Raw genomic sequence first — 26,603 nt, forward strand, 5'->3', positions numbered from 1 at the left:
TTGGTGTGTTCTCCCCGTGTCCGCGTGGGTTTCCTCCGGGTGCTCCGGTTTCCTCCCACAGTCCAAAAACACACGTTGGTAGGTGGATTGGCGACTCAAAAGTGTTCGTAGGTGTGAGTGTGTGAGTGAATGTGTGTGTGTGTGTGTGTGTGTGTGTGTGTGTTGCCCTGTGAAGGACTGGCGCCCCCTCCAGGGTGTATTCCCGCCTTGCGCCCAATGATTCCAGGTAAGCTCTGGACCCACCACGACCCTGAACTGGATAAGGGTTACATATAATGAATGAATGAATGAATTTTTGGTTCGAAGAACTGGCGCCCCCTCTAGGGTGTGTTCCCACCTTGCACCCAGTGATTCTGGGTAGGCTCTGGACCCACTGCAAACTGAACTGAACCAACCCTGAACTGGGTAAGTGAATGAATGAATATCTAGACTATGATTTAGTCAATTATAGATTCAGTGCCACACACAATGTGAAATGTTACACAAATTACTGTGCCCTGATTATCTCATGGTAGTTTTAAAAACGCTCCCTGATAAAAGTTTGAAATATGTATTAGGAAACATCAAAAATGATTTCTTTTTTTCATATCTATAATCTTAAAGACACACCAAGAAACTCAATATTACAGGAAACACCAGTGTGTACATGAGTAAGGGGAGTCAAATGGAGACACATACTCTGCAGAACGGAAGCACAGATCTTCATCAGGTGTTCCTCAGAAGGTGGTTTTCCCTGAGAAGAAAAAAAATGCTACAGATCAAATCTTGCTCTCTCACAATGTCTGGACACCTTTTCATTTTCAATACAGACAGTGATATCAGAAACTTGAAATTGATTCCTGCATCAAAACAATACTTCTTTGGTATTGCTTCAGTCACTTGAACAGGTGAGGGTGTAGTGGAAACATCAGTGTTCTTAGTAATTACTATCTGAAGAAATAATAAGTTATAAGACATTTTCCTAAATTACACTGATATACGTGAAAAAAACAGCTTCTAAAATGGCAAAATACCTGTTAAGTAGGTGTTTATTTTGAAAAGGTGGTCAGTACAAACATCTAGCTACATTTCAATGTATACAGCAGGACACTATATAACACCAAAAATCTAAATTATAAAGACTTCTAAAACCATATAAAGAATCATTTCTGTCTTTCACAACCCAGATTCAGTTTCATTTCAGTGTAATAAACAGGAACACCATATTTACATTTCATTTTCTTTGTATTAGCCATTACTTCATTCTGCTTTTTATAACTGAGATTTTATTAATCATCCTGTTTAAATGTGGTATTATCCTTAGAATGGGGCCCACAGGACCAACAGACCTGTGTTTAATATGTCAGGAGTGTCATAGTACCTTTGAGATGAGTTAGAGTGGCATTTGTTACCCAGAACTAATCATCGAACATCAGTACCTCACAGATGTTCTTGTGGCTGGCATCAAATACTCTACAATGCCCTTTTTTGGGCAGTACTGGGTGAGCACATATCTGCACACTTTTGGTCGTATAGTATCTCTCTCTCTCTCTGAGGAACAGATATAAAGTTTGGCCTTGATTAAATTCTTGGTAAACTGTTGGTTACAAGAACTGAGAACCAAGACTAATAGTTCTCGATTCTTGTATCTAAGAAGTCATTCCAGCAACTCATACTTATAACCATGTATTTGTTGTGTTATTATTATTGAAACTGATTGTAGGGAAGATTTTTCATATTTGTTTTGTTGCTACACTCTAAAAGATTATAAATCCAAAAAAAGGGGGTCACTCACTGGTTTCCCTGGGTAACCTGGGACACCTGGTTGTCCAGGCAACCCATCCTGACCCGGGGACCCTCTTGGTCCTACTGGTCCCATTAGTCCCATTTCTCCCATTTTCCCATCAGCCCCTCTGCTCCCTGGATCCCCAGGTGTACCTTGCTGAGAAGAGAGAGAGAGAAAGAAAGAGAGGGTTGTATGATGATATAATGAATCAATTGTATCCTAGTACAGTGGAACCTCGAGTTACGAAGTGTTCAGAATACGTACAAATCGAGTTACGAGTAGAGGTGCGAGCAAAATTTCTGATTCAGTTATGAATGTATTCTCGAGTTACGAAGAGCTGATCTTCGGGGTCCGACCGATAGTTGGTGTGGTGTTCGCTCACAGATTCCTCTCACATCCAGCCATCACATTCTTCTCACATGTGACCGCGCAGTATCAAGTCGTTCGTTACAACGTTTAACAAGTGTTTTTAGTGGTTTATTGGTAGAAAGTGCAATTGTAGTTTTGTTTAAAGTGTAAGAAAGTCCTGTTATCTACGTTTTGTACCGTGCCAGTATCCCTCCCTCCCTCTCTCCTCAGCCGCTCATCTGTCGTGTATTACTGTACCGTATTTTATACGTTTCTTAATCTATGTTGTTTACTGTATATTCTTTCATCTATTTATTTTGTTGTGTAATTTTAAGTTTTGTGTGAGTCTTACATATTGAAAAACATGCATTTTTTCATAATTTAGGACATTTTGAGGAATTGAGGCGGGAACAGATTAATCCAATTTCCATTATTTTAAATGGGGAAAATTCATTCCAGTTACGAGCAATTCCAGTTAAGAACTCAGTTCTGGAACAAATAAAATTCGTAACTCGAGATCCCACTCTATTTTAAACACAATTGTGGACATAGTTTGTATAATCTTCATAGAAACGGATGAAATGAAATGGGACTCTGGAGCAGCTGCGCATGAGCCTAAGGTCACTATACCCATTGCCAGTGGTGGACGAAGTACAATCATGTATAGGTCAGCAAACTCGCATGACCTAAATCCCATAGAGAATCTATAGGGTATTGTCAAGAGGAAGTTGAGAGACACCAGACCCAACAATAATGCTCACGAGCTGAAGGCCTCTATCAAAGTTTCCATAACACCTCAGCGGTGCCACAGACTGATTGCCTCCATGTCACATGGCACTGATGCAGTAATTCATGCAAAAGGAGCCCCGACCAAGTATTGAGTGCATATATTGTACATACTTTTCAGTAGGTCACCATTGCTGTATAATGACATTTTGATTTTAACATAATCGTTAACATTAAAAGAAATAAACGCTTGATATGGATCACTCTGTTTGTAATTAATCTATATAATATGAGTTTCACTATTTGAACTGAATTACTGACATAAGTTAACTCTTTGATGATATTTTAATTTATTGACTTGCACCTGTATTTGTGGCAGAAAGCCACAGAGCCTAGTTCTAATATCTAGTGTAAAACCTTCACAGAAAAGTAGTGTACTACAATTTATTTTTGAAATGTACAGAACAGAATTTTTACTAAAATCTTGTAAAAAAATGCACAAACTAACAGCAGCTATAGAAAGAGGTACTTTACAGGAACTTTTCTGTACTAATAAATGTCAAAAGGAAACATTTTTAACCGTGACACCAAGTCATGCAAAATGGGGTCTTAACTGAATTACTAACTTCAGCAGCAGTGATATTTCAGCTGCCAGAAACTGAAAGCTGCCTTAATTTGTGAATCAGCAGGAAATGCTGCTGCAAAAATGTATTTAGCATAAGCAAAAGTACGCACCTCTCCTTTCGTCCCTCTGGGGCCAGGCCCACCCTGCACAGACACAGGACAGATTCATTTATTAGATAAATAAACTAAAATAAGACTTTTAAAATATATGGAAAATCTATTTAAAATGGCATTTATATATTACTTTAGCTTAAAAAGGCAAATTCATATTTACATTTCATAGCATTTAACAGACACTTATCCAATGTGACTTATATATTCCAATTTTAAATATTAATCCAAGTTTAATACAGTGTTAGAGTGCGTGACCAGTGACTATAGAGTAATAGCATAGTATGCTCAGCTGGACAGGCAATTGAACCCCAGTCTAAGTGGAGGACAGTGGTGTTATCCATTATGCTATAATAACCACGTATAGTTAATAGTCTGGACTCTTCTAGTCTGGACTTTATTTCAGAAGCATTATATTTTACATACTGGTGTTCCAGGGACCCCAGGTGATCCATCAATGCCTTTTGCTCCCTAAAAAAAGAAAGATAAGTGAAATGTCTAAAGAAAATATAAATAAAGGAAGTAGATTTTATGAGCACAGTTGTATGCAGAAGAAAGTTAAATGTACACCAATCAGCCATGACATTAAAATAACCCTTTGTTTTGTTACTGCAATCTTTATCATTCTTATCAGCTCTACTGATCGTAGGTGAACTTTGCAGTTCCTACAATTACAGACCATCTCTTGCTCTGCATACCTTGTCATTCTTCCTAGACCCTGTTCTTCAGCAGTCAGGACCACCACAACAGGTACACAGCTGGGGGTCTTACTCAGTGCTGCAGTGACACGTACATTGGGGTGGTGTATATGTGTGAGCTGTTTGATCTGTTAGCTGTGAATTAACTGTGGATGCAAATAACTAAAGACTGTAATTGCAGAACTAAAAATGTCATTTGTGAAAAAAGTGTAGAATCAAGGAGATCATTTTACAGTTTTAGCTTATTGTGTTTTAACAAAGAATTAAAGTAAGTGTGTGTGTGTGTGTGTGTGTATGCTATTACATGCTCTTGTGGTTTTAAAAGAGATGACTAAGTTTCCGTCTATTTTGGAGAGACTCTGTTTCAGAGAAACATTTAATGCCAGTCAGAGCCAATCAAGTACAGTTTTGTCAACTAGTACTAAAGATAATTCCACTTACAACATTAATTTGGAGTTTATATGAAGTAACTTTCTCTCTCCCTTCTCCTTTCTAAACCTGTTCATGTCTTGCCCCCAACCAAGCTGTTGAGTTCATTTTGGCAGCGACAAGAACTCAGAAACAAACACACACACAACGGAAGAAAAATAAACACCATAGGCCACCACCCTCCACAATGCAGATGCAATACCTGACTTCCTTTAGGACCAAACGCTCCAGATTCACCCTGGAAACAGACAAGGTCAAAGATGATTAACAACTGTGAAATGTACCCACTCTTCATTATTCTGTGTGCACAGAGCAACACTTTGAACACTTTATTGAGTGCACCAGCTATGGGACACCTAAGGGGAGGAGACCAGGCCCTCACAGGTTTCTGGCTTGTTGTGTGATGCTAAAAGTTACGAAATATTATTCATCTTGTGCTCTGACAATGGCGAATACATTCAATGGCACTGATGTCTTACAAATTTGCGTCTTATGTTTTAACAAACCCCAAATCAACAAAAGTGACCAAATGTCTTCTTTAAACTTCATATTTTCAGCAGCTGCTATTACAATGCCAGTGTTTACATGGCAGCATACTAACATACAAAACCTCATCCCAAAGATGAAGTACGGTGGAGGGAGCATTGTGATTTTAGGTTGCTTTTTTATAGTTAAAAAGTTATAAGGTCACTGTACAGGTACCAGCAGAGATTAAATACAGCATGAGGCTCTGAGCGTAGGGGATTTGGGCAAAATGAAAATAATTAAGTGGCCTATTGCATATTGCATTTCATATTTAGAGCTAAACAATATGTTTCTAACAAACATACTTTCTTTAAATTTAAAAGTACGACAAAATTCAAGCTTCAGCAAAGTTACTGCTGCTATATTTAGGTCTGTGTTGTCATTTTGATCTCTTTTACACATCAACTTTCATGCAGTAGAAGAAACCACACAAATATTTTTGTGTGAGCTGTTTATTTATCTCAAAGTTACCTGTGTGAAGACTCAGATATACACCATATGCACAGTGCAAACAGCAGGCTATCACATTTCATTGCTTGTTAGCTAACTTACATTTACACTAGCAAGATTTTAAACCTCAGACACCAACTGTGTTTTTGGCTAAAGAATTATATACATCTGACTTTTACACACAGACTTTTAAGCCACTGCTTTATGCGAGAAAAGAAAATCAATATGTTACAGAGTTGTTTTGGTAAAGTTGACCTGGTTTGTATTATTTGGCGAGGACGTACCTTCTCGCCTTTTACACCTGGTAGGCCCTGAATCCCTGGAGGCCCCTGAATCCCATGTTCTCCGTCTGATCCCTGAAGAGAAAACATTAAATCATTTCATTAAGTTTTTAAGGGCACATATTCTAACTAATATGAGGTGAAATATGTGTTAATTCCTGTTAGAATCTTCAAATAAAGCTCTAATCTTTATTATCTGATGCTGCAGCCACAGCCTTCACCTTTTAGGCGAGGACAACTGTCCCCTGTCTGTGCACCATGAGCATCTACAGGGTTTAACCTGTGCAAATGCTACAACAATTTTGCTCATGATGTCATTACTTCACAAGCACAGTGTTTACAAATGTAGCGTTTCTGACTTTTCAATCCTTGGATGCAGATAAAAACACAAAAAGACTAGTCTGCTTAAATAAAATAATAATTTATCTTTAGCCAAATATGATAGGATTGCTAAGGTCATTTTCATATTTCGTAATAAACACGGTTCGCCGCTGCATACGTTAGCAAAAAAACATGAGCAGTTGCCTCCACACCTAGGATTGATACTGAGCATTAAAATGTTCATTAAGCAAAGTGTGAAATATTGTGTGAGCAGTGTTTCCTCTGTGTCTTTCCTGTATAAAAACCTCAACATTAAATCCCCTCACAACAGTAGACAAGTATTAGGAACAAACAAGTGGGTACAAATTGTATTATTTCTTTCAATTTGATAAATTAAAAGGTGTTTGTTACGAGTTTTTTAATTCAGCAGAAAAGGGAAATGGAAATTTTCTGTTAAAGAACAACAGCAAGATTCTCAAAAGGACAATTCTTGAAAGTAACAGAAAATAACATCCTGGCAGACGCAGCAAATCTGTCAGCTCCGACATTAACATTAAAAAAATTCCCTTGTTCCATTAAGTGGATTTTATCACAGAGTTTTAGGTGTGTGTTCCACTGGCACCGAGCCACAAACACCTTAAATGGAAACAAGTTTATTTATAGGAACTAAGTTTATTCTGTGAGGCAGAGACATTATCTCTATTCAAACCTAAGCTTTGAAGAGGAAGAACAAAGATAAACAGGGCATTTTCATTTTCACACTTCCAGCAAAGGGAAAAACCCCAAGTATTTAGTCAACAGCTGGATGATACTCACTTTAAGGCCAGGTACTCCTGGGAGGCCGTCCTGGCCTCGAGCTCCAGAGTTCCCCTGCAAGAAATAACACCAATTCTGACCTTTACATCAACATTCAAAATGTAGGGCAGTAAATTTCAGTTTCAAAAAATGTCTGATGTGAGTTTACCTAGTTCTAGTGTCATTAAAAAAAAAAAATAGGGGAAAACATGGTAGTCATTTAATAGTATTTGCTCATCCCTTGATAGTATCTGGTTCTGACTTAATAGTATTAGGTAAACACTTGGCGTTTCAACTTGGTGTTCACATGAAGCAATGTGCTAAAAACTTGCAAAACAAAGACTGTAAACATGCAATTGCAATTGTTCTAATTATTATTTACCTTGGGACCAACAGGACCCTCTGCCCCCGGTGGTCCAACAGGGCCTGGTGGTCCCTGGAAAAAAAAAAGAGATACGATGATAGAGTACATGTTCAATAAAATAATCATATAACAACAAAAGGGAACAAGCTTGTTACAGACTACGTACATGAAAGTAGCTCATCTAAAACAGAGAACGCCTGCAAAGTCATTACTTTGGTCAAATCACAGAAAGTACAAACAAAGATGTTGAGAATGCATTCAATAACAAAAAGAGACTAGGCGATGATAAAAAAGAAGGATGTGGTGGTTACGTGTGAAAGCTATGAGCATCTCATGTGTCTTCGCGTAGTGGTCTTATGTGCTATTCCAGCTTGATTTGTTGTGGTCTTTTATCTTTGTTATACAAGACCACTGAGAGAAAACAAAAATGAAGCCCATAGTTTTCACACCTTGAACCATTTCCTTCATCATCAAGTAAGTTTCAATTTCCTATTGACACACTGTGGCCTTTAAATGTTACTGTGATAGGTTTAAACAAAAAGTGAAAATTAAAACCTTTCTTCTACAGATGGCACACCACGGCATGTTTTAATGCACAGTTACTGTTACTGAATATAACAAATAGGAAATAAAAGGTATTTTGAAAATATATATTTTGGGATTTTTCCCCAGTATTTTAAACTCCTAAGAAATACAGAGATATTCTCCTTAAACATATGCGCTGTGGCTTATTTTCATTCACAAAATCAACAAAACATGCTGTTCTTCCATGGGCAGTGCTCAAACTCCTGCATTCCAGCAACCATTTGACATGCAATACTTCAGCACCCCAGCAGAGAGTAGCACTGTTCAATTAGGCAAGGCCTAGGAGTTGAGATCTAGATCCAGAACTGCGCTTATTACCCTCAGAGCAAGTAACTTCAGTGTCATTCTCAGGTTGCATACCTCAGGTCCTGGTGGTCCAATTGGGCCCAGTGGTCCTGGTAACCCCCTCTCCCCCTGTAGTAGTTAAAAACACAATATAAATACAAAAATTACACTTAATGTACTTGCCATGCTCACATTGGGCTAATCACGCCCCACAAGACCACCAGGTGGATCATTCTCAATGCTGCAGTGACAATGCCATGGTAGTGGTGTCGTAGTGTGAGTTGGGCTGGAATGAATGAATCACACACAGCAGTGCAGCAACTGATGAATTACTGTCAGATATCAGATAAGATATCAGATAAGTGTGTCTAATAGAGCGGACAGTGGGTGGATAGAGTGTTAAAAAACTCTAGCAGCACTGCTGTGTCTGATCCACTTGGACCAGTGCAACACTCACTAACACGACACCGCCACGTCAGTGTAAATGCAGCGCTGAGAATGATTCAAAACTCAAATCATATGTTGTCCCCTGGGAGTCCTGAGCATTGTAGCGAAGAAGAATAGGGGGACAAAAAGTATGCAGAGCAACAGTAATTGTAGAACTACAGGGTGCTCCTGTGTGGTCAGTGGGGCTGATAAAATGAACAAAGTTTAGAAACTAGGAGGTGCCTTGAACTTTATGTGTAGACTGATTTTCCAGAATGTTCTCAGGCAATCTGGTTAAGCTGTGTTTTCATTCAAATGTTGCCAGATGTTTAATACAACACACAGCTGGAATACTGTGTTTTAAATGGGACTTTAACGGATACGTCTTTTGGGGTCAAGCGAGCCGCATGCCTTGCTTGTTATTTGGTTACAACTCACACTAGAAGAGTTCTGGTGATTATTCTGAGTTCTTACCTTGGGTCCAACAGGGCCTACTTCTCCCGGAAGTCCCCGATCACCCTGAAAAACCAACACAGTGCTGGGAAACACAAACAGGAAACCAATCCAAGGACAAAACAATATTACATACAGCAGTTACAAAACTCTGAAACCACAGCCAGCATGTCTTTGTACGTCTTTTGTCCACGGAAATGTTTCTGGGTATGTTCAGTGTTTCCTCACAGCTTGTTATTTGTTTCATCTACTGGCAAGTGGTGCACTCCCTCATTTTAACGGTAATTGCACACGAGGGACACATGATTAAAGATTGGGGAAGAGAGGGAGGGAGAGAAGTAGAAAAAGAGAGCATTTTAAGGACCACATTAGCTTTTCGAGCTGTGTTAGCTTTAAAAAAGCCTCCCCCACCCAACCGGAGTTGGGAACACTGGACTGCTGAAGGTTTTCCTTTCAAATGAACCAACTTCATTTGCCATAAACAGGAAGCACCACCCGAGAACACTGTGAGTGAACGAGTGCCGTATTCATCAGTCAAGCAGACAATTTTCTCAGCCCACTATTTCTGTAAACTGCCGCTGTGCTCAAATGGGAAGGGTGTGGACATTTGTATAATGTACAGTGCAAAGGTCAGAGACTACCCTTAGTATTTAATTGCTAACTTATTGCCACCCCCCCCTCCCCCCCTCCCCCCGAAGTTGGTTGCACTTTCTTGCAATCACAATCATATTTGTGTTGTCAAGTACATTCTGTGATGTTGAGGACTGGGCTCTGGAGTGGTCAGCTCAGTTTTTTGATGCTTGATTCGCAGATGTTCCTCATTTTGTGCAGGCCGTTTTTGTAACCACCTCACATCAAGAGATTCCCAATGTGTTTTTAATATATAGCCACGCATAGAGCTATATGTAGAAATATATTTGTAGTGATACTTTGCCAGAAATGTCTTTAGGCTGAGGTTTGAATCAGTGGTTGTGGAGGAGGAGGAGGAGGAGGAGGAGGAGGGGGCTCACAGAAAGACGTGGTGGTCCAAGGTGGGTGAGGTAGAGCACATTTATTGACATTTCAGAATTAGATTCTAGAAATATCCATCTCCACCTGCTGGGGTTTGTTTTGGGCTTAGTCAAAGTGTTCCACATGCAACAAGAAGAGAACGTCCAGAGGTTGACCACAGCAGGGTCTGTATTAACCACCAGATTAATCACAAAGACCTAAAATAGAGCTCCATCTCACGACACAGAGCAGGCATCAAGGCAGCTACAGAAAAAAATTCCATACGCTGGCTTTCAACAACGAACCAAAGAGAAAAAAAGAAACCCTCTCTCTGCAGCCAGCACTTCTCCACAAGAACCTTCTGCCAGAAAGAATAAATGTCAGACTGAGCTGAGAGTGTTTAACCATTCATAGAGCATTAAAATTACACTACAGTCATATGCTAAATTTTGGGGTTTTTTTCTTTTTTTTCTGTTGGGGGGTGGGGTAGACTTTGCAGACATTTTAGCATATATTTTATGTGTAATGTCTTATAATACCTGAAACTGAGCATCTATTAAAACACATCAAAGTGTCTCTCTTTCAAATGGAGATATCTCACCACCCTTCTAGTAAGAAGAGAAAAAATTTTCCCTTTTTGCTTAAGATTAATTACTAAAAAACCAGCAAAAACCTGTGGTTTATGGGGTTAAAATTTAATACTCATACTGAAACCTCACCTGATCTGGAAAATAGCTAATGGAAAGCAAATAGTGCCGCGGTATACAGTTTGTCAAGTATCCTTTCACACTCGTTTCCATGTTATATTCAAACAATGCAATAAACACTTGATCTGTAAGCCGCCCACACAGAGACCTTTTAACATACATCTCAGGACTGAATGTTCCTAGACATCACTCGGAATTAGTGTGTTTGGCCGCTTTAAGGTGCCCTTACTGTGGACCTTGCGGTCTGCACATACAACTTAATATCTCTAGAGAATTCATTAAACCTCAGGTCACTAATGCCATGTGTGGGCTAGTAGTGTTCAAGCATGCGTTAGAGTGCTGTCTGCGATCCAGATTAGATCATCCAACATCAGTACCTGACTTCACTAATGTTCTCATGGCTGAATACAAACAAATCCTTACAACGATCTAGTTTAAAGTCTAGAGCATTGGTGAGGTCTGGCGCTTATGTCATATGAATAGGTGTATGGAATGGTGGCCCATATGGTGGGTATGCAGCTGTGGAGCCTGATGCCTGAGAGATTTATACCCCTCTGGCCCACACTTGGCATTGGGGAGGCTTCAAATCAAGTGTTAGCCAAACTGCAAACCTCTAATGATAAATGAAGGATCTTGCTCTCTGATGCTTGCTGGTTTTGGCTTGGGCCGACTCAACCAGCTGCGTCGCTAATGTCGTTAGCCTGTTTAAAAGTTTGCGGACAGTCTTGCGTATTTATGTGGTAATCATAGCAGATGGATGGCATGTGACGCTTTGTCATGAGGTCTATAGGAGCTTGGTTTTCTTTCAGCATCTACAGCTGAGCTGTGTTGTAACTGAGGGCATTCTGGGAGACAGTAAACACTGTGGCTACACAGCCTCCATATTTGGAGTGGAATCATGTCAAACACAGTGACTCTGGCAAGTTAAAACACTTTAATGACGCTCACATGGCTTCTGGAACCCACCATTGGTCTAATGTATGTTGTGTTGAAATGAAAATAGCAATAAAGGCTGCAGAGTAAAGAGGATAGAAAGAAAACGATGATGATGATGATGATGAGGATAATAATGATTACCATTATAGGGCTAAAGTGAAGAAAAATAACCAACGCGTCAACTTACTGGAATGCCGCTCTGGCCCACCGCTCCAGTCTCACCAGTAACCCCCTTTTCACCCTATTGAGAAAAAAAAAACACAATTTTTAGAAACAAAAAGGCATTTTATATCCATGGTGTTTAGCAAATGCTCCTATACAAAATAAATTACAATTGGAATCATACTTCAGATGCAGGTGAATGTACTGTTAAGAGTCTTGCCCAGGGACTCTTACTGAGGTAGAGTGGTGTACTCACCCAAGAAGAGAACTGAACCCTAGGCTTCTGTGTAGAAGGCAGCGGTGTTAGCCACTATCCTCACCAACCTCCACCCGAATTACATTTAAATAATGTCCAGTTTATTCACCATCTTATCACTGCTGTTGGAACCAAACCTTGTATCTCCAAATTTTAAACATTTTCCACTTTTGCATAATATCACAATGAGCGGGCCAGTAGGAACACCTGGATTCAAATATCGTTACATAAACTAACATTCCTTCTCCTGAAAACATCATACTCAGGAAGTAATGTCAGACATTGTAAGGACAAAAGGAACATAAAGAAGCTAAAAAACATAGTTTCCTCATCTCACTTAAGGAGGAACAGAAAGTGCTGAGTTGTTTTTTTTCTTCTAACACATTTTGCAAAGTTTCTGCAGAATTAATCCATTACGACGTAAACAGTTGCTCAGAGCGGTTTGATGAGTTTTAAATAAATTTACAGAATAACAACTGTCCACAGTGAAGGTGATGGGAACCAGACATCTATAGTATCCAATGTCTCTGAAAGTTCCTTCACAGAAAGTTATTACACAGACAAACCTACATGGAATGATAATAATATAGGCCTAGTTTTATGATAGTTTTGAGATAGGGCCTAAAACGTACACATAAAAATACTTTGTATGGCAAAATACTCCCTAAAGAGAAATGTAATGGGGTTTATCACTATGGTATGAATTTCAAAAAGATGTAGATTCACTGGTGGCTGTGGATGTAAACAATATACTTATATTTGTGTTGAAGACACTGCAAAACTAGGTGCAATTTATCAATCTTGTAAAGAGAAGCAGTTGGTCTATAATAATAATAATAATAATAATAATAATAATAATAGAAATTGTCTACAAATTATAGAATGCTCTTTTAAAATACATGACTTTAAGGAATGATTCAGTCATAAACGCTAATGGTGCTAACAGTTAATGAAAGCTTGTGGTTGAAAATTACATTATGCTAACTGAACTAAGCTATTACTTTTAACATTACTTTTACAGCAACATAGCAACATTACAGCTTGGGGCTTTTTTTTTTAAGTTCTTATTTCCTATCTCAAAATGTGGTTTTGTAAAGGGGCCATCTCTCTCTCTCTCTAAAGAACCTATGAAAATCTGCTCAGAATAGTAACACCCATATCCTGTGTCACATTGTAAGCACAGGTTTATTAACATCACGTCTGACACATGCAGATTACTCAATATGTAGCTAATTAATTAGCATTTACAGTGATGTGCAAAAGAGAAAATGAAATTACATTTCAGTGTTAAAACAAAGTAGGAAATATACTGAGTATAAATGTAAAATCCAGGAGTACATAACTTCCCAGCTCTTTACACAGGGAGGGGCTAATATAAAGGAACATTTAAAAACTATACAAATTGAAACTCATATTCTAAATTATTGTTAAACCTGTAACCAGCCTCTGAAAATATAACCAACTTCTAAGGCTGAACTTTGGTGGTTTAATGAATACAGCCCCATATTTCTACCTGTATATGTGGTCTCAGAAGCATATGAGAATTGAAGCACACACACACAAACCCACACACACACACACACTACATGTCACCTTCATTGCCCCTTTATGAGGTTAGCCACATGCTTGTGTGTCCTTTGAAGCGCCAAACCTGGCTGCCCCACGAGTATCTAACCCTGTCATTTTGATAATAAGAAGGTGGTAGGAACTCTTAAAAGTGGTCACAAGGTGAAGTAATAGTGGCAAATATTGAAGAAGAGAAGCTGGAGAAGTCTGACCAAAGCGTAGGGTGAGAACTCAACCAGATGAGATCCTGAAAACAGAGACTCCCCTTATGATAATGATTTACAATGCATTTCTACAGAATTTTTTAAAATAAATTTGGATACTATATTTTACTGTGGTGTAGCATCAGTATGTAATAAAACAAGAAGACAATTATAATGTAAAAAAGGCAAATATCACAATGGAAATTAAACATGTTCATAGATGTGTGTTAAAAACCCAACTGGGTTTTTACCCCCTAACCAGTTCTCCTCAGTCACATAACGCTACCAAGCTGGGAGGGTGACAGCTAGCATGAGTTTTTTAAGCTCTCCTCAAGCGATGTTAGAGGACAGTTCGACCCCTTGGTGTAGTATATTGCCTGCTAATTATGCCAATTATGTTCTCTTTGACTCCCAGCCATGGATGGCTAGTCCATTGCTGGGAATCAAACTCTTTGTTTGATGGCTGTGGTCCCTATGTGCCCAAGGCCCTATGCTCCCAGAGCCCTTAATTTGTTGATTGAAATGCCAGCCCTATATTTCTAGGGCCCTATGTTCCCCAGGCTATATGTACATCCTTTGTAATTTTGGAAGAAATTACTATACTCTTAGGGCCTGATGTTCAAATCTTTGTTCCCATGGGCCCAATACTTCAACCCTATTTTGCCTCACTCAAGTTTCCTTGATTGAAATATAGGGCCCTGGGAACACAGATTCATGGGAAAATTTGGCCCTGGGAACTGCATATACTGCATATATATAGGTAATTTACCGACAGTCATGTTTCATAGCCTCCTAAACTTAAAGTTACGAGCAGAAAATGTTAGCTTGGATATTGGTGGGGAAAGAGAAAATATCTGATAATATCTGTGCAAATTCAGCTTGAAATATCTCAGAATATCCCCTTTCATATGATAAAACAAAGTAACACCATAACAACATAAGGACAACAAGCTAGCCATAACGTATCAGAAAGGCAGAAACTATATCGTGCCACCTCTAAGTACTAATGAACTTCATAGACCAAATTACAGCAACGGTACAGACCTCAGCCTTAACATTTTTTCCTGATTTACCCAGCACATTCACAGCACATCTGGACACTTAAATACAGTATGTTTCCAGACAGAAGACATGGATATAGCAGAGCTATAAAAAAAAAAGTTACACACATGGATTAAGCAGGATATAATTAGCTTAAAGCTAACATGGGGGTGTTGCCACTTAGGCTGCATTTTTACATTCTGTAAATGAAAGAAATATTTCACTGAAGAAATTACATGTACAACGGCAGCATGCACACGATCTAATTGGAAAGTGAGTATGAATTTTGAGGTAGCATGTTATTAAGATCTAAAATATGCTACGCCTAAAAGAGGCAGAAAGAGAGAGAGAGAGAGAAGTTTCTACATTTTTGCTCTTTCCCAAAAGCCAAATTAAAGGTCACATTTAAGCTGGAACCTTGGAGAAGGTTTCTGTATATGACCCTCCTTCAGCGGTCTGTGGTCACCTATCATGTACGGACTTTAATCATGGTATTTCTGGGGACATGTGCATGCAATGTGTCACAGTAACACATTAGACGCAAATTCCTACAAATACCTCCTAAAATTCAGTTATACACCTGGCCCATATTTTATTTTATTTATTTTTAACCAATTTAATTTAAACAGGCAAGTCATTAGAACAGCTTCTTATTTACCAAGGTTTTTATAGGAATAGATCCTACTGAAAATAGAATTTATTAAAAGATAGCTGATAAAAGTCTCAGGACCATCACAGGTAAAGGAAATGATATCATACAATTTAAACTGTAAAAATGAATAGCTTTTAACCATTTCATTACACAGCTGTGTTAAAAATTATTCTAAAGAGTACTAAAGGTAAGGTGTTTTAAAAATGCGTACCACAGCAGCTTTTGGGGACTATAATAGAAGCATTTTTGCTAAGAGAGGCTTCTTTCTAGTTTGAATTGCCTTTTAATAACGAGCCTCTTATATCAGAACATCCCTCACTGGCTGTGCCCATCACTGCCACAGACAATGATACCCAACACCCTTTCATTGTCACAAGAAAGCTGCAGCATATCATGGCCTTAAGCCTTTGATATGCACAGACCTCACACAAAGCATATAGTATTCCTCAAGCACAACAAGAATAATTGCAGCCTGTAGCCTTCGCTCTAAAATCATTTCCACGAGCCGAGTCCAGGGCGCCAATTATGCTGCTTTTATGAGACTGCACCTTTACTTTAGTCTTAACTATTTTGAGGGAATGAATTTTTTTTTTCAGCAAAGAAGGAAGTCCTTTACATTTTGCTGTACAGTGCTATACTGAAGTATTGGCACTCATAGTTAAGATATATTTATATGAATTTTATTAAGAGAAAATAAGTACACACCCGAACCTACAGTAAATGCACTTTTGTTGTTTATATGAAGAATTTAATATAATTAATTCATAAATAGATTTTCATTTATTATGTATGAGTTTTTCCAATCTGTAAAAATTAATAAATCAGTAGAAATCATTTTTAATTTTTTTTTTTTTTTACTTGACCAGGTGAGTACAAACTTCAGCCTCGCTCTACTTCCAGTGTTTTTCAACCTAATCTCTAACAACACTTAAGCAAAGTGAGACAAGGACATCAACCCACAGGATTGAAGCAAACTTATAATAGGTAAGCTTTGAGTCAATGGGATTTTTACTGTCCTTGTAATAAGTAACTTATTTATCATTATAGTTTATAACTTGTTTGCTGGTACTATAGCAGAGGTTAGAATGAAAAATGCTGGAGAATTATTTTAGCTAAATTAGTGTAGTATCCTGACAAATGAAAATGTGTGAACACCCCTAAGAACAACTTTAAATAACATGTTTTTTTCTGTAAATTGTAGTGAGTTTGTAATATTGGGGTGGAAATAAATAAATAAATAGTACCACAACGTTTGCACAGGCCATAGGTTATATTTTCTTTTATCTAATATGGTAATTTCAGCTTACATTACTTTCTGAATGTGTTTTTATGTATACAGCGCATTTCAAAATGTACTTATTTTGACTGAATCTACCAAATCTTTCATTTGATCAGGGGCGCTGAAGCCTATGGGCGCAGGTCCAGCAGGGCGGTTGGTTTTACAGTTGCGGAGCACATGCGCCCGAACCCTATCATTACAGAGCTCTTCCAGCGGGACTCTGTGCCTTGGCAAACCCACCCCAAGCGGGCTTTTATCCACTGGGCCACATCAAACCAGCTTGGGTTAAATAATCCCTGCCACAGCGCCGCTCTGGGGATGGGGAGCAGGGCAGAGACCTGTGCTCTGATCTATGGGTGGAGGCCAAAATGGGAGGAGTGCTCGGAGATGATGGAGAAAACTACAGTCACACTAATCTGGACAGAAAACCAAACCTACCCTAGCAGACCAGCCCCCTGTGGTCTGCTGTTTACCTTGTGTCTTACAGGATTACAAGCTTGGCAAAATCTCTCAACCTTTACTAGAGTAATCAGTGAATTTTACATCTCCAAATGTCACATCTTCCAAAAACAGACCTGTATCCAATCATCAGTAATGAACAAACATTGAACCGTGCCAAGTGACTTATCAAAGCCCTTAGATGGAAAGTTTGCACAGCTTAATGGGGCAGTAAGCAGAATGGTGTTACAAGTTACAAGAGTGAGAGAGAGAGAGAGTGAGACTCTCCCCCTGGGCAGTAGTCTACGCAGATGCTGGGGCAGATGCAGAGGCTGAAAATAGATTTGAGTGGAAGACACCACTTTTCTCCTCCTAGTGAAGCTAGAAAAGCCTCAGTTAAAAACCATACGGTGAACATACAACCCCTCAACTCTAATATCAGTGTGCAGCAAGAAAGGCTCATTTTAATCAATGCACAAATGCACAAATACACAATTCAAATTTAAATTCCAAGAGGTCTAAAACCAATTATGTAAAAGCAGTACATATATCTGGATTAACGTTATGGATAAAAACATGACCCAGTATTGGTTTACAACTAAGCTGTTCAATGAACAGTTTTCAACAAATGTGTGTTATTTCAGGACAGATTTGTTACAGATCTTTTTTCCCTTCTCTGATATGACATTCAGCACTTTCTGTTAAAACTGGCCTAGTCCTGACACTAGGTTATAGACTGAGGCCGACTCGACATTATATATTGCAGTTTTTAAAAATTTCTCCCAGTGTAACAGAATGTTTTTTCACTCTTACGAACTAACAACAATGACAAACTGAAATATGTGCTCTTTTAAAATGCTCATATGGCATTTGCTTCCAAAATGACCACTTACTATGACGGATAAAATGATGGTTTGGTTTACGCTGTTATTTTAAGTCAAACGCATAACTTTAAAAAATGTTGACAGATGAAAACTCATCTTAGCCAGACCCTAAGAACTAGGCCAGTACTTCCTGTCAGTGTTTTGACTCTAAACAGTCCCATGCTTTACATTCCAAAGGACAGTGAACTAACCCTGAAGCACAAGACTGTGTCATCTACCCACCGTGTCCTAGGCGTCAAGGCTGCTTTATTTAGCTTCCCAAAGGGGAAGATGTCTGCCTCCTGTTGGCAAACACTAAAAAACGTCTAAGGATGAAAAAGACGCAAGCAGAACCACAAATATGCCCCTGAGTGGCTAAAAATAAACCTGCAGAGACTTTTCCCATGTGAGCTAGCAGGACCTCTAGACTTTTTGACATTTTCTAGCTTCGAGTAGCTTGTCATATCAAAGCATCCACCAAAGCATGTCTCTTGGGTGTAAACCTGGCACACCTGGCACTGTTTCATGGCATGCCTGTTTAAAGCAGCAGGGATAGGTGTGGAATAGTAATTACCATGAGGAAAATAAAGCCATTTGCAAGATGTAATTATAGGTATTACTGTACCTTTGGCCCAACTGGCCCTGGGAGTCCGTCATTTCCAGGCACCCCAGGCTCCCCCTATATGGAAAATACGTTTAGTTTACAAATCTCAATTCCATAAAACACTTAAGAGTTCATCAAAAATAGTACAAATATAATTAATACTTTATCCTATCAACTGTTGTAAATTCATTCTCATTCTGAAAATGATGCCTGCAACTTATTCTGAAAACTACAAATGAATGACGGTTAATCCCTGAGATGGCAATGCATTGAATAATAACTTCTGTGAGGGATAGTTCTACATATATGTGCATAAACAGCATATGTTAAGAAGGAATAGCATTCAAACTAAATGGTAAAGAATCTGCAGCTGGTTAACGCCAACTTAAAGATATTCTTTGACATGCAGTGGGCAATCCATCTAGTACATATTTTTAAGCTTATATAACTGTGTAATTCATCAGGACTTTATACTCTGAAACTGGTACATACTCTGTGTTCATTTGCAATGGGAATGCTCAGTGGTCTTTCCTGGAAGGGACAGTGCAAGACTCAACTGGTCTTAGGCATGGTTATGAGCCTCCAGTCTCACCAAAATTATAGATTTAAGGGAAAAGCTGAAATATTAAATGGGAGAAGTAACAAATATCTGCAGCTGTGGGAAGGAGCCACTGAAAGTGGGTTCATTCATTGAATTTGCTTCTTTGGAAAAAATGTGAGCAAAATTGAACTAAACTATAAACATATGGAAACTTGGGGGAAAGTTTCTGGGAGCTGATTATTTCAGAAGCAGCACGTTGCCTATTTCTGTACCATGTATTGTTATCTTTTTTTGTACACAATTTGTATGTTTCTTTACCAGCAGTAGTAATTCTACTTTGCTTTCAGGCACTGCTCTCACCCATATTAAATTACTGATTATAAAGGATGTTCTGCAAGATCATATAACTCACCACTGGTCCAGGTTCTCCTGGGGCTCCCATTTCCCCTGGTTGCCCTGAGATTCCCTTTAAAATAGCACATTTAGATCAGTGATAAATGAAAAATGGCACAACACTGTTGTGTTCTGTGTGATATAGACATTACTTTGTTTTACCTTGCTTCCTTCTACTCCCAAATCATCCCATGTTGAAAGTCCTGGGCCCTAAGGAACCGAACAAGTTTGAAGCATACGTAAGTTGGAGTAAAATGGAGTGTAAAATTATCTACAAATGAGTAAAAATACAAATAAAAATCAGCCTTTTAGAAAATAGCTACTACTATTTTAAGCTATGCTATGTACTTTTGTCCATGTTTATATATAATAGCAATTATATATAACATACATTCTCTGAAACCATCATAGCTTCAGTATAAACGTAAGTAGATTTTAGGTATGCAGGATACACAGTGATAAATATACAGCCTTGAATTATTGAATATTAAGACATGGATTTTCAAAACCAGACACCATTTAGGATAAGATACTTTCTATTTAACTTCTGGCTGAACAATCATTTTAAGATTGTCTTACTGGTGGTCCTTGTGGGCCAGGTATTCCTGGTGGTCCTTGCATTCCGATATCTCCCTGTGAAAGTAGGACATATGTCAAAATCATTAAAAGTAATGCAAAGTATGAAGATGCACACAATAATTCTCACTTTTCTTTACATGAAAAATATAGATATGCACAAAGTAAAGGTGTAACTGCTTCTCAAAATAACTAATGTGGGCAGAGTTTATGCTAACTTTAATGTATGATTATATGACTTACTTTGGCACCAGTCAGGCCTCTCTCTCCTTTTTGTCCTTGTTGACCTGCCTCACCCTGTAAACGGAGGTGGAAGACTGAGTAAATAAAGAGAAAAAGCAAATAGGCCCACAACAAATATCATAATCCTAATTGCATGATGGACACAGGCACCTTTCATTTATTTTTGCAATGATGATATTTTAGGTGTGAGGCAACTCACTGACTCACTCAACCATCTAACAAAATGCTAACAAATAGTCCATCGCAACATTGACGCTGTTTATCCTTCTTAGATGAACAAGTCTCTTAGACCTCTCTAATTCAATTAAAGTATTTTTGTCAATTAAAATAAATACATTTCCACTCACTTTCTCCCCATTCCTTCCATGTTCCCCAGGTGCCCCCTTTTCTCCAGGCTTCCCCTTATGAAATGAAAAAGAAAAGGAGATTCATATTTTTAAAAGTACTACTCCATATTGAGAACATAAGCATGCTGATAATTGAGAAATGAATGCAATATACTCACAGGCTTTCCATCGGGCCCTGGGGGTCCCTCTCGTCCCTTCTCGCCTCTAAAGCCCTAATTATCAACACAGTGTCAGTTTACATTAATAATAATCATTAACCGTTATACAAGAACATGCAACATTTATTTTCCTGGCATTTAAATTAATTTCTTTTGGTCTAACTTCATTATTTTGTTCCCGAACCGTAAAATGCATATTTGATTTATTTATTTAAGAGAATTCACAATAATTTTAGTTGCCAGTGGGATTTAATTACAGCTAACTTTAGGTCAAGGTTGGCCATGTTTCTAAAAATGTATGTAAAGAAATGCAGAGTTAACAATAAATCTAATGTGTTATAATTGCTCACCATAGATCCAGGTAGGCCGGGTGGTCCAGGTTTACCACTAGGACAATCGCAGCCCTCCACAGCAAGAGCACGATCCACAGGACACTGCATTGTAACACAAATGAAACATTAGGTACATATGATCTATTACTAAGATGTTAAATATTTAATGAAACATACTGATTTTAAAATCCAGAGACTGAATGCAGACTCACCCTATCATCCACCTGTGATAGAGACATAAGCAGACGTTAGAAAGTGAAGGAGTTGTTTTTGTTTTTTCTTGGTTTTTGTTTGGGTAGGAGGAAATTGTGTGGCCTATGCAGGTAAACAGTTAGCATTATCTTACCACAGAGTATATCTCACAAGCAGTTTCTCTCTCGCTCTGGAGAGGGTCACAGTAAAGCCGTAACTTTTGTAGAACAATCTGAACAAGACACAAAATATATCACTTAAGTTCATTTAAGGCTAACCATTAATTGAAGGAGAGCATGAAAAAAGTTAGCATGAGGCCTTGCCCTTCATGTTAGCAGGCTCTACTAGCTTACATACAGCATTAGCATATTTGCTTAAGTTATTTATCCATCTAATAACATTAAAAACACATTAGCATGCATCAAATGTGGGGAAAATTACATATGTTAGTTGTATGCATGTGTAACCGGTGGTTAGAACCGGTGGTTAGAACACATATATTTTAACTCTGTTACACATGCATATTGTGTGTGTTTTATAATTCTCTGCTTATAAACCTTAGGATATTCAGCTGTGTTACTCATTAAAGCAAAGCCTTGAAGATGGTTAAATTAATGCTTTCTCACATCACATTTTGAAGAATTATCAAAATAAAGTTTACAAGAGCTAAATGGCATGCCAGTTTTGGAATCCCACAGCTAGCCCAGTTTAAACGAGCAGCTGGGTTAGCGTACAGGGCAGAGTGGTTTATAAAATACACTTTGGGATTAAACTGAGGACAGAATAATGAAATGTTGAAGCCACTTACTGGAACAGTGGTTTCTATGCTGACTTTTTTTGCCACCTGTGTCTTGCCATTGATGTAAATGGGAGCCACTGGGTTTAGGAGTTGTTCTTCCACATAGACGTCATCCAGATAACAAGTGATGCGTTTGGGCCTCACCAGCAACTTCAGCTGGTGCCAATCTGTGTCAAAGAGCCTCTTTGAGGAGACAGAATAGAGGAATTATTGGGTATTTTCATTATTTCTTTAACAGAACATTAGCTTCCAAAAATTATTTGGTGAAGTACATGTGAAACTTAGACACAATCAAATACGTTGATATGACATTTACTGTGTGTTAAACTCTGATGTCAACAGAAATTCCAAACTGGTTCCTTCAAAAAAGGCAGGACTACCCATAGTAAAGAAGAATCAAATAAGACAACTCTTTAACATAACTCTGTAGTTGCTTCTAGACAGTACTGAGGTCACATGAAATGACAGAAGAGCCTATAAATTAATTCAACACTGTGTATTTCGGTTTTGGTGGAGATAACGCATCTCGGCTTTCTGTCTAATGCTCTTTCTCCAACGAATGTTTAGGAGAATCACCAAGAACATCAAGTTTCTTGCGCCATCAACAAGAATTATCTGAGCAAAAAAATTATAATTTTTTCAAAGATCTGACAGACCTTGATGCCCCTGTCATTGAAAATGACAGTCTGCTCCCTCTTCACTGTGCTGGTGCTGGTAAAGGTCACTGATTTTTCAGCTCCATTTAAGGCCACAGCAATCTGCTTGACCCTGTCTTCAGACAGAACCCTCCAGAGGTCAAACTTCATTCGATGAGCTGGACTCTTCACACGCAGGGTGGCCACAAACACATATGAAGGAGGAAGGCCTTCTGGAAAGATATCCCTGTAAAATGTATCAATTTACATTTACAAAACTGTTAATGAACTGGAGATATAAACTGTTTTCAAATCAGGAACGCCTCATTGCTTTCTAGAAGCATAACACAGATTCACAAGATTTCACAGACAGCAAACATTATACTAGTTCTCATAACAGTGTTACAGATAGGAAAAAATCCAATACGAGGGCCCTGAAGAAAGAAACTACAAAAGTTACCTGGTGCTGCGAGTGAGGTCCAAACGAGAGCTCAATAGGTAAGCACCTTCTGATATGAGAGATCCCTGGACCTTTTTAGCCATCACCTCAATGTCCATTAGATTCATCAGGTCAAATCCTTTCTGTCCATTCACCGTACCAGCGATCCTCAAAGGACACACTGACTCTGAGGATTAGAGTGTGACAAGCTCATACAATCAAGTAGTCTAAAGTCATCATGTAATTTACATTAGAATAAATGGAAGGCACATTTCTTGCAGACAGACAGAGTATTAAACTTGAAGGAATAGCAAACATTCTAATTTAGAGAATGATGAATGGAAACTAGTAGCCACTAATTAGCATTATGCAACCATTTTGGATTGAACTATTCTTTCAGTTCTTGCATCTCCTCGCTTGCACATGTTTTTAACAGTCCATGTCCAACATATTTTGGTTTTATTTTTACTCTGAGGTTTATGAATGGCATTTGCATGTTTTGGCTGTCTGAAATAGCCTCTCTGAAAAAACAGTCAATGCTGAAACATGTCATATACATCAGACTGAATTGAAGGGACTAAACTGCAGAGGGTTTAACAGGCATATGGACAACAACTATGGATTCAAAGGAAATAAGCCTCATATGAAATGAAATTCATAAGTTTTCCATGAAATGGGCCATATAAAAATTGGCTTGGAATGAAATCCCGAAGGAATAGGATAAATTACAAAATAGGTTTCAATGAAAGAGCACACTGTATTAAATCATTAGTCCCAGTTGCAGAGCATCCAGTAGTCTTTCATCCTGCTCCCCATCCAAACATGCATCTCAAATGAGTTACTAAACAGTGTTCAACACGTGCAACCATCATTTCCAAATCAGACATCATCCTCAGGATTAGATGGTGAATGGCCTCTGTGACCCTCCAGGCCCAGAATTGTGAGGCGCCTTGCCCAAAAATGTGGAGCTTAACTCACCCTCGCAGAGTTTTTGCTCCATCACGTCCCTTATATTCCCAATGGAGGTGTAGTCCTTCACATGAAGCACGTAAGTGGACGAAGGCTTGTTGGCCATGGACACCAGCTCGGCGTTCGTGATCTCATTGCCCACGCCAACAGCGAACAAGACAATATTCTGGGCTTTGGCCTCCATGGCTGGGTCCACCACATCGTCCTGGGACCGTCCATCAGTTAGGACCACAGCAATGCGGTTCCTGGAGGCCTTGGTGGTATGGTTTGGGGTGGAGAAGACGTGGTCAGTGGCAAACTTGATGGCACGACCAGTCTGGGTCTTTCCCCCCATGTAGGAGATGGCAGAGATGTCCCGGAGAAGTTCTTGAGTGTTCTGGTGCCTGCCTAGAGGTATCTCCAACCTTGGAGTGTCACTGTACTGGACCACAGCCACCTGCGTGTGCCGGGAGCTCACGTCAAAGCCACTGGTGATGTTGATGAGCCAACGCTTGGCCGTGTCAAAATCCAAAGCCCCAAGACTTGAAGAGCCATCGATGATGTACACCAAGTCATTTGAGGTGGTGCTACAACCTGCAAGGCCAGGAAAGCATTTGCCCACAGGTCTATACTCACTGTCCACTTTAATACAAACCCTCACTTCGCTGCAGTAGATCTGTACTTTGTGTACGCTACTGCTGAGGATTCTGACCACAGAGTAACACTTTAATAGATATTTTTGGAGCAGGACTACACTTAAGTGTTTCACATCTGTGTCACTATTATCACAAACACTACCATGTCAGTATCACAGGTGTGATGAGAATTGTCAAACACGCAAATAATTACTACAATGTAATTGCCATTGTAAATTGTGCACCATAGATGTTTTAGAGTCTGTAATTGTACAGCTGTGTTGTGAGCCTGCAAAAAGTTAGTGTACCACAAAGTGAGAGTACGAGAAGTGAAGAGTGATGTACAATGAATGTACAAGACAGGATTTTCTGATAAAGTGGACAGTGAGGTTATTTGACCAGTGTGATGTGTTTCTAAAAAGCTCTGGAGAAACTAATCAAACAAATATCATTTGTTGTCAAGTACCAATTAACAATCATCAGAAAAATCACTACAGCATTTAAAACAAGTTTGTACATCATTGTAGGAGCACAGTGCTACATTTGGTCAGGTAGTGGTAAATAAGACCAACAAACCAGCTTGGACATCCTCCTGCTGCTGTCCTCTGGTGCAGGTCGGGATCAGAGAGGCCATCAGCAAACCCAGCATCCATCTCCTCATCGTAGGACCCATGGATGTTAAAACTGTGCAAGAACAAAATAATTCCTATAAAATCTGCAAAGCCAGTGGAATATACAGAAGTGTACAAAACCTTCCACCCTGGTTATTTTCCTATTAAAATTACCACTGATATTTTGATATATTGATAAAGATATGAAATATTCAAAATATATTGCTGTCAAAACATCACATCTTATATCTCAAAAACATTTAAAAATGGTTATGAAATGGAAAATGAAATTTCATTAGTAAAACAATGTAACTGAACTGATGTAATCATTTTATTGGCCCAAGGTCAGTTGATGCTAGTATAATTATGATCATAGTTTGCTTATGAAAATGATATTATGAAATTTAAAAAGAGCTTAATTTGAAATGGATGCATTACTCACCTCTTCAAAGGGGGATCCAAATTTGCATTGAGTGCTGAAAAGAAATATTTGTATAACTAAAAAAGCTGGACAGAATCAGCTCATCGCTGACACAGGCCTGTGTGCAGAAGTACAGCTGGATGGACAGATGCAGCTTGTGTTTATAGCTCCACAGACAGTGACGTATAACCTCAGCTCTCTGAATGAGAGGGTGAGACAGTCAGAGAGAGCGAGAGCAGAGGAGAGAGGGAGGGAGAGAGAGAGAGAGAGAGAGAGAGAGAGAGAGAGAGAGAGAGAGAGAGAGAGAGAGAGAGAGAGAGAAAGGAAGGGAGGAGTGTGGGTTTGACCCCTCCACAAAAAAGACTTTAAGAAAAATAAAACCAACACGGCTCCACACTACTGAGGCAACTTAGGATTCTGACACTGCCAACATCTCCTTCTGTCAGGCGT

The 26,603-nt window shown here is 38.8% G+C and overlaps 1 protein-coding gene across 1 annotated transcript in view; it reads right to left on the reverse strand.

The window, feature by feature from the left end:
- Positions 1–26,269, reverse strand: part of LOC136675801 (collagen alpha-1(XXI) chain-like) — a 29,887-nt gene extending 3,618 nt beyond the window's left edge. The window contains exons 1-27 of the mRNA XM_066652559.1: positions 26,175–26,269; positions 25,698–25,805; positions 24,517–25,080; positions 23,560–23,725; positions 23,121–23,346; positions 22,474–22,647; positions 21,820–21,897; positions 21,686–21,697; positions 21,492–21,575; positions 21,142–21,195; positions 20,984–21,037; positions 20,637–20,690; positions 20,397–20,450; positions 19,980–20,027; positions 19,837–19,890; positions 18,905–18,958; positions 12,007–12,060; positions 9,208–9,252; positions 8,383–8,436; positions 7,456–7,509; positions 7,095–7,148; positions 5,961–6,032; positions 4,904–4,939; positions 4,001–4,045; positions 3,575–3,607; positions 1,775–1,921; positions 679–733 (exon numbers count right to left, since the gene is read on the reverse strand). Coding sequence (XP_066508656.1) covers positions 679–733; positions 1,775–1,921; positions 3,575–3,607; positions 4,001–4,045; positions 4,904–4,939; positions 5,961–6,032; positions 7,095–7,148; positions 7,456–7,509; positions 8,383–8,436; positions 9,208–9,252; positions 12,007–12,060; positions 18,905–18,958; positions 19,837–19,890; positions 19,980–20,027; positions 20,397–20,450; positions 20,637–20,690; positions 20,984–21,037; positions 21,142–21,195; positions 21,492–21,575; positions 21,686–21,697; positions 21,820–21,897; positions 22,474–22,647; positions 23,121–23,346; positions 23,560–23,725; positions 24,517–25,080; positions 25,698–25,794 — 2,422 coding nt within the window. The 5' untranslated portion in view covers positions 25,795–25,805; positions 26,175–26,269. The remainder of the gene's footprint in view (positions 1–678; positions 734–1,774; positions 1,922–3,574; positions 3,608–4,000; positions 4,046–4,903; positions 4,940–5,960; positions 6,033–7,094; positions 7,149–7,455; positions 7,510–8,382; positions 8,437–9,207; positions 9,253–12,006; positions 12,061–18,904; positions 18,959–19,836; positions 19,891–19,979; positions 20,028–20,396; positions 20,451–20,636; positions 20,691–20,983; positions 21,038–21,141; positions 21,196–21,491; positions 21,576–21,685; positions 21,698–21,819; positions 21,898–22,473; positions 22,648–23,120; positions 23,347–23,559; positions 23,726–24,516; positions 25,081–25,697; positions 25,806–26,174) is intronic.
- Positions 26,270–26,603: the final 334 nt, after the last annotated feature.

The sequence above is a fragment of the Hoplias malabaricus genome, chromosome X1 (assembly GCF_029633855.1).
Source record: "Hoplias malabaricus isolate fHopMal1 chromosome X1, fHopMal1.hap1, whole genome shotgun sequence".
In the NCBI taxonomy this organism is placed as follows: domain Eukaryota; kingdom Metazoa; phylum Chordata; class Actinopteri; order Characiformes; family Erythrinidae; genus Hoplias; species Hoplias malabaricus.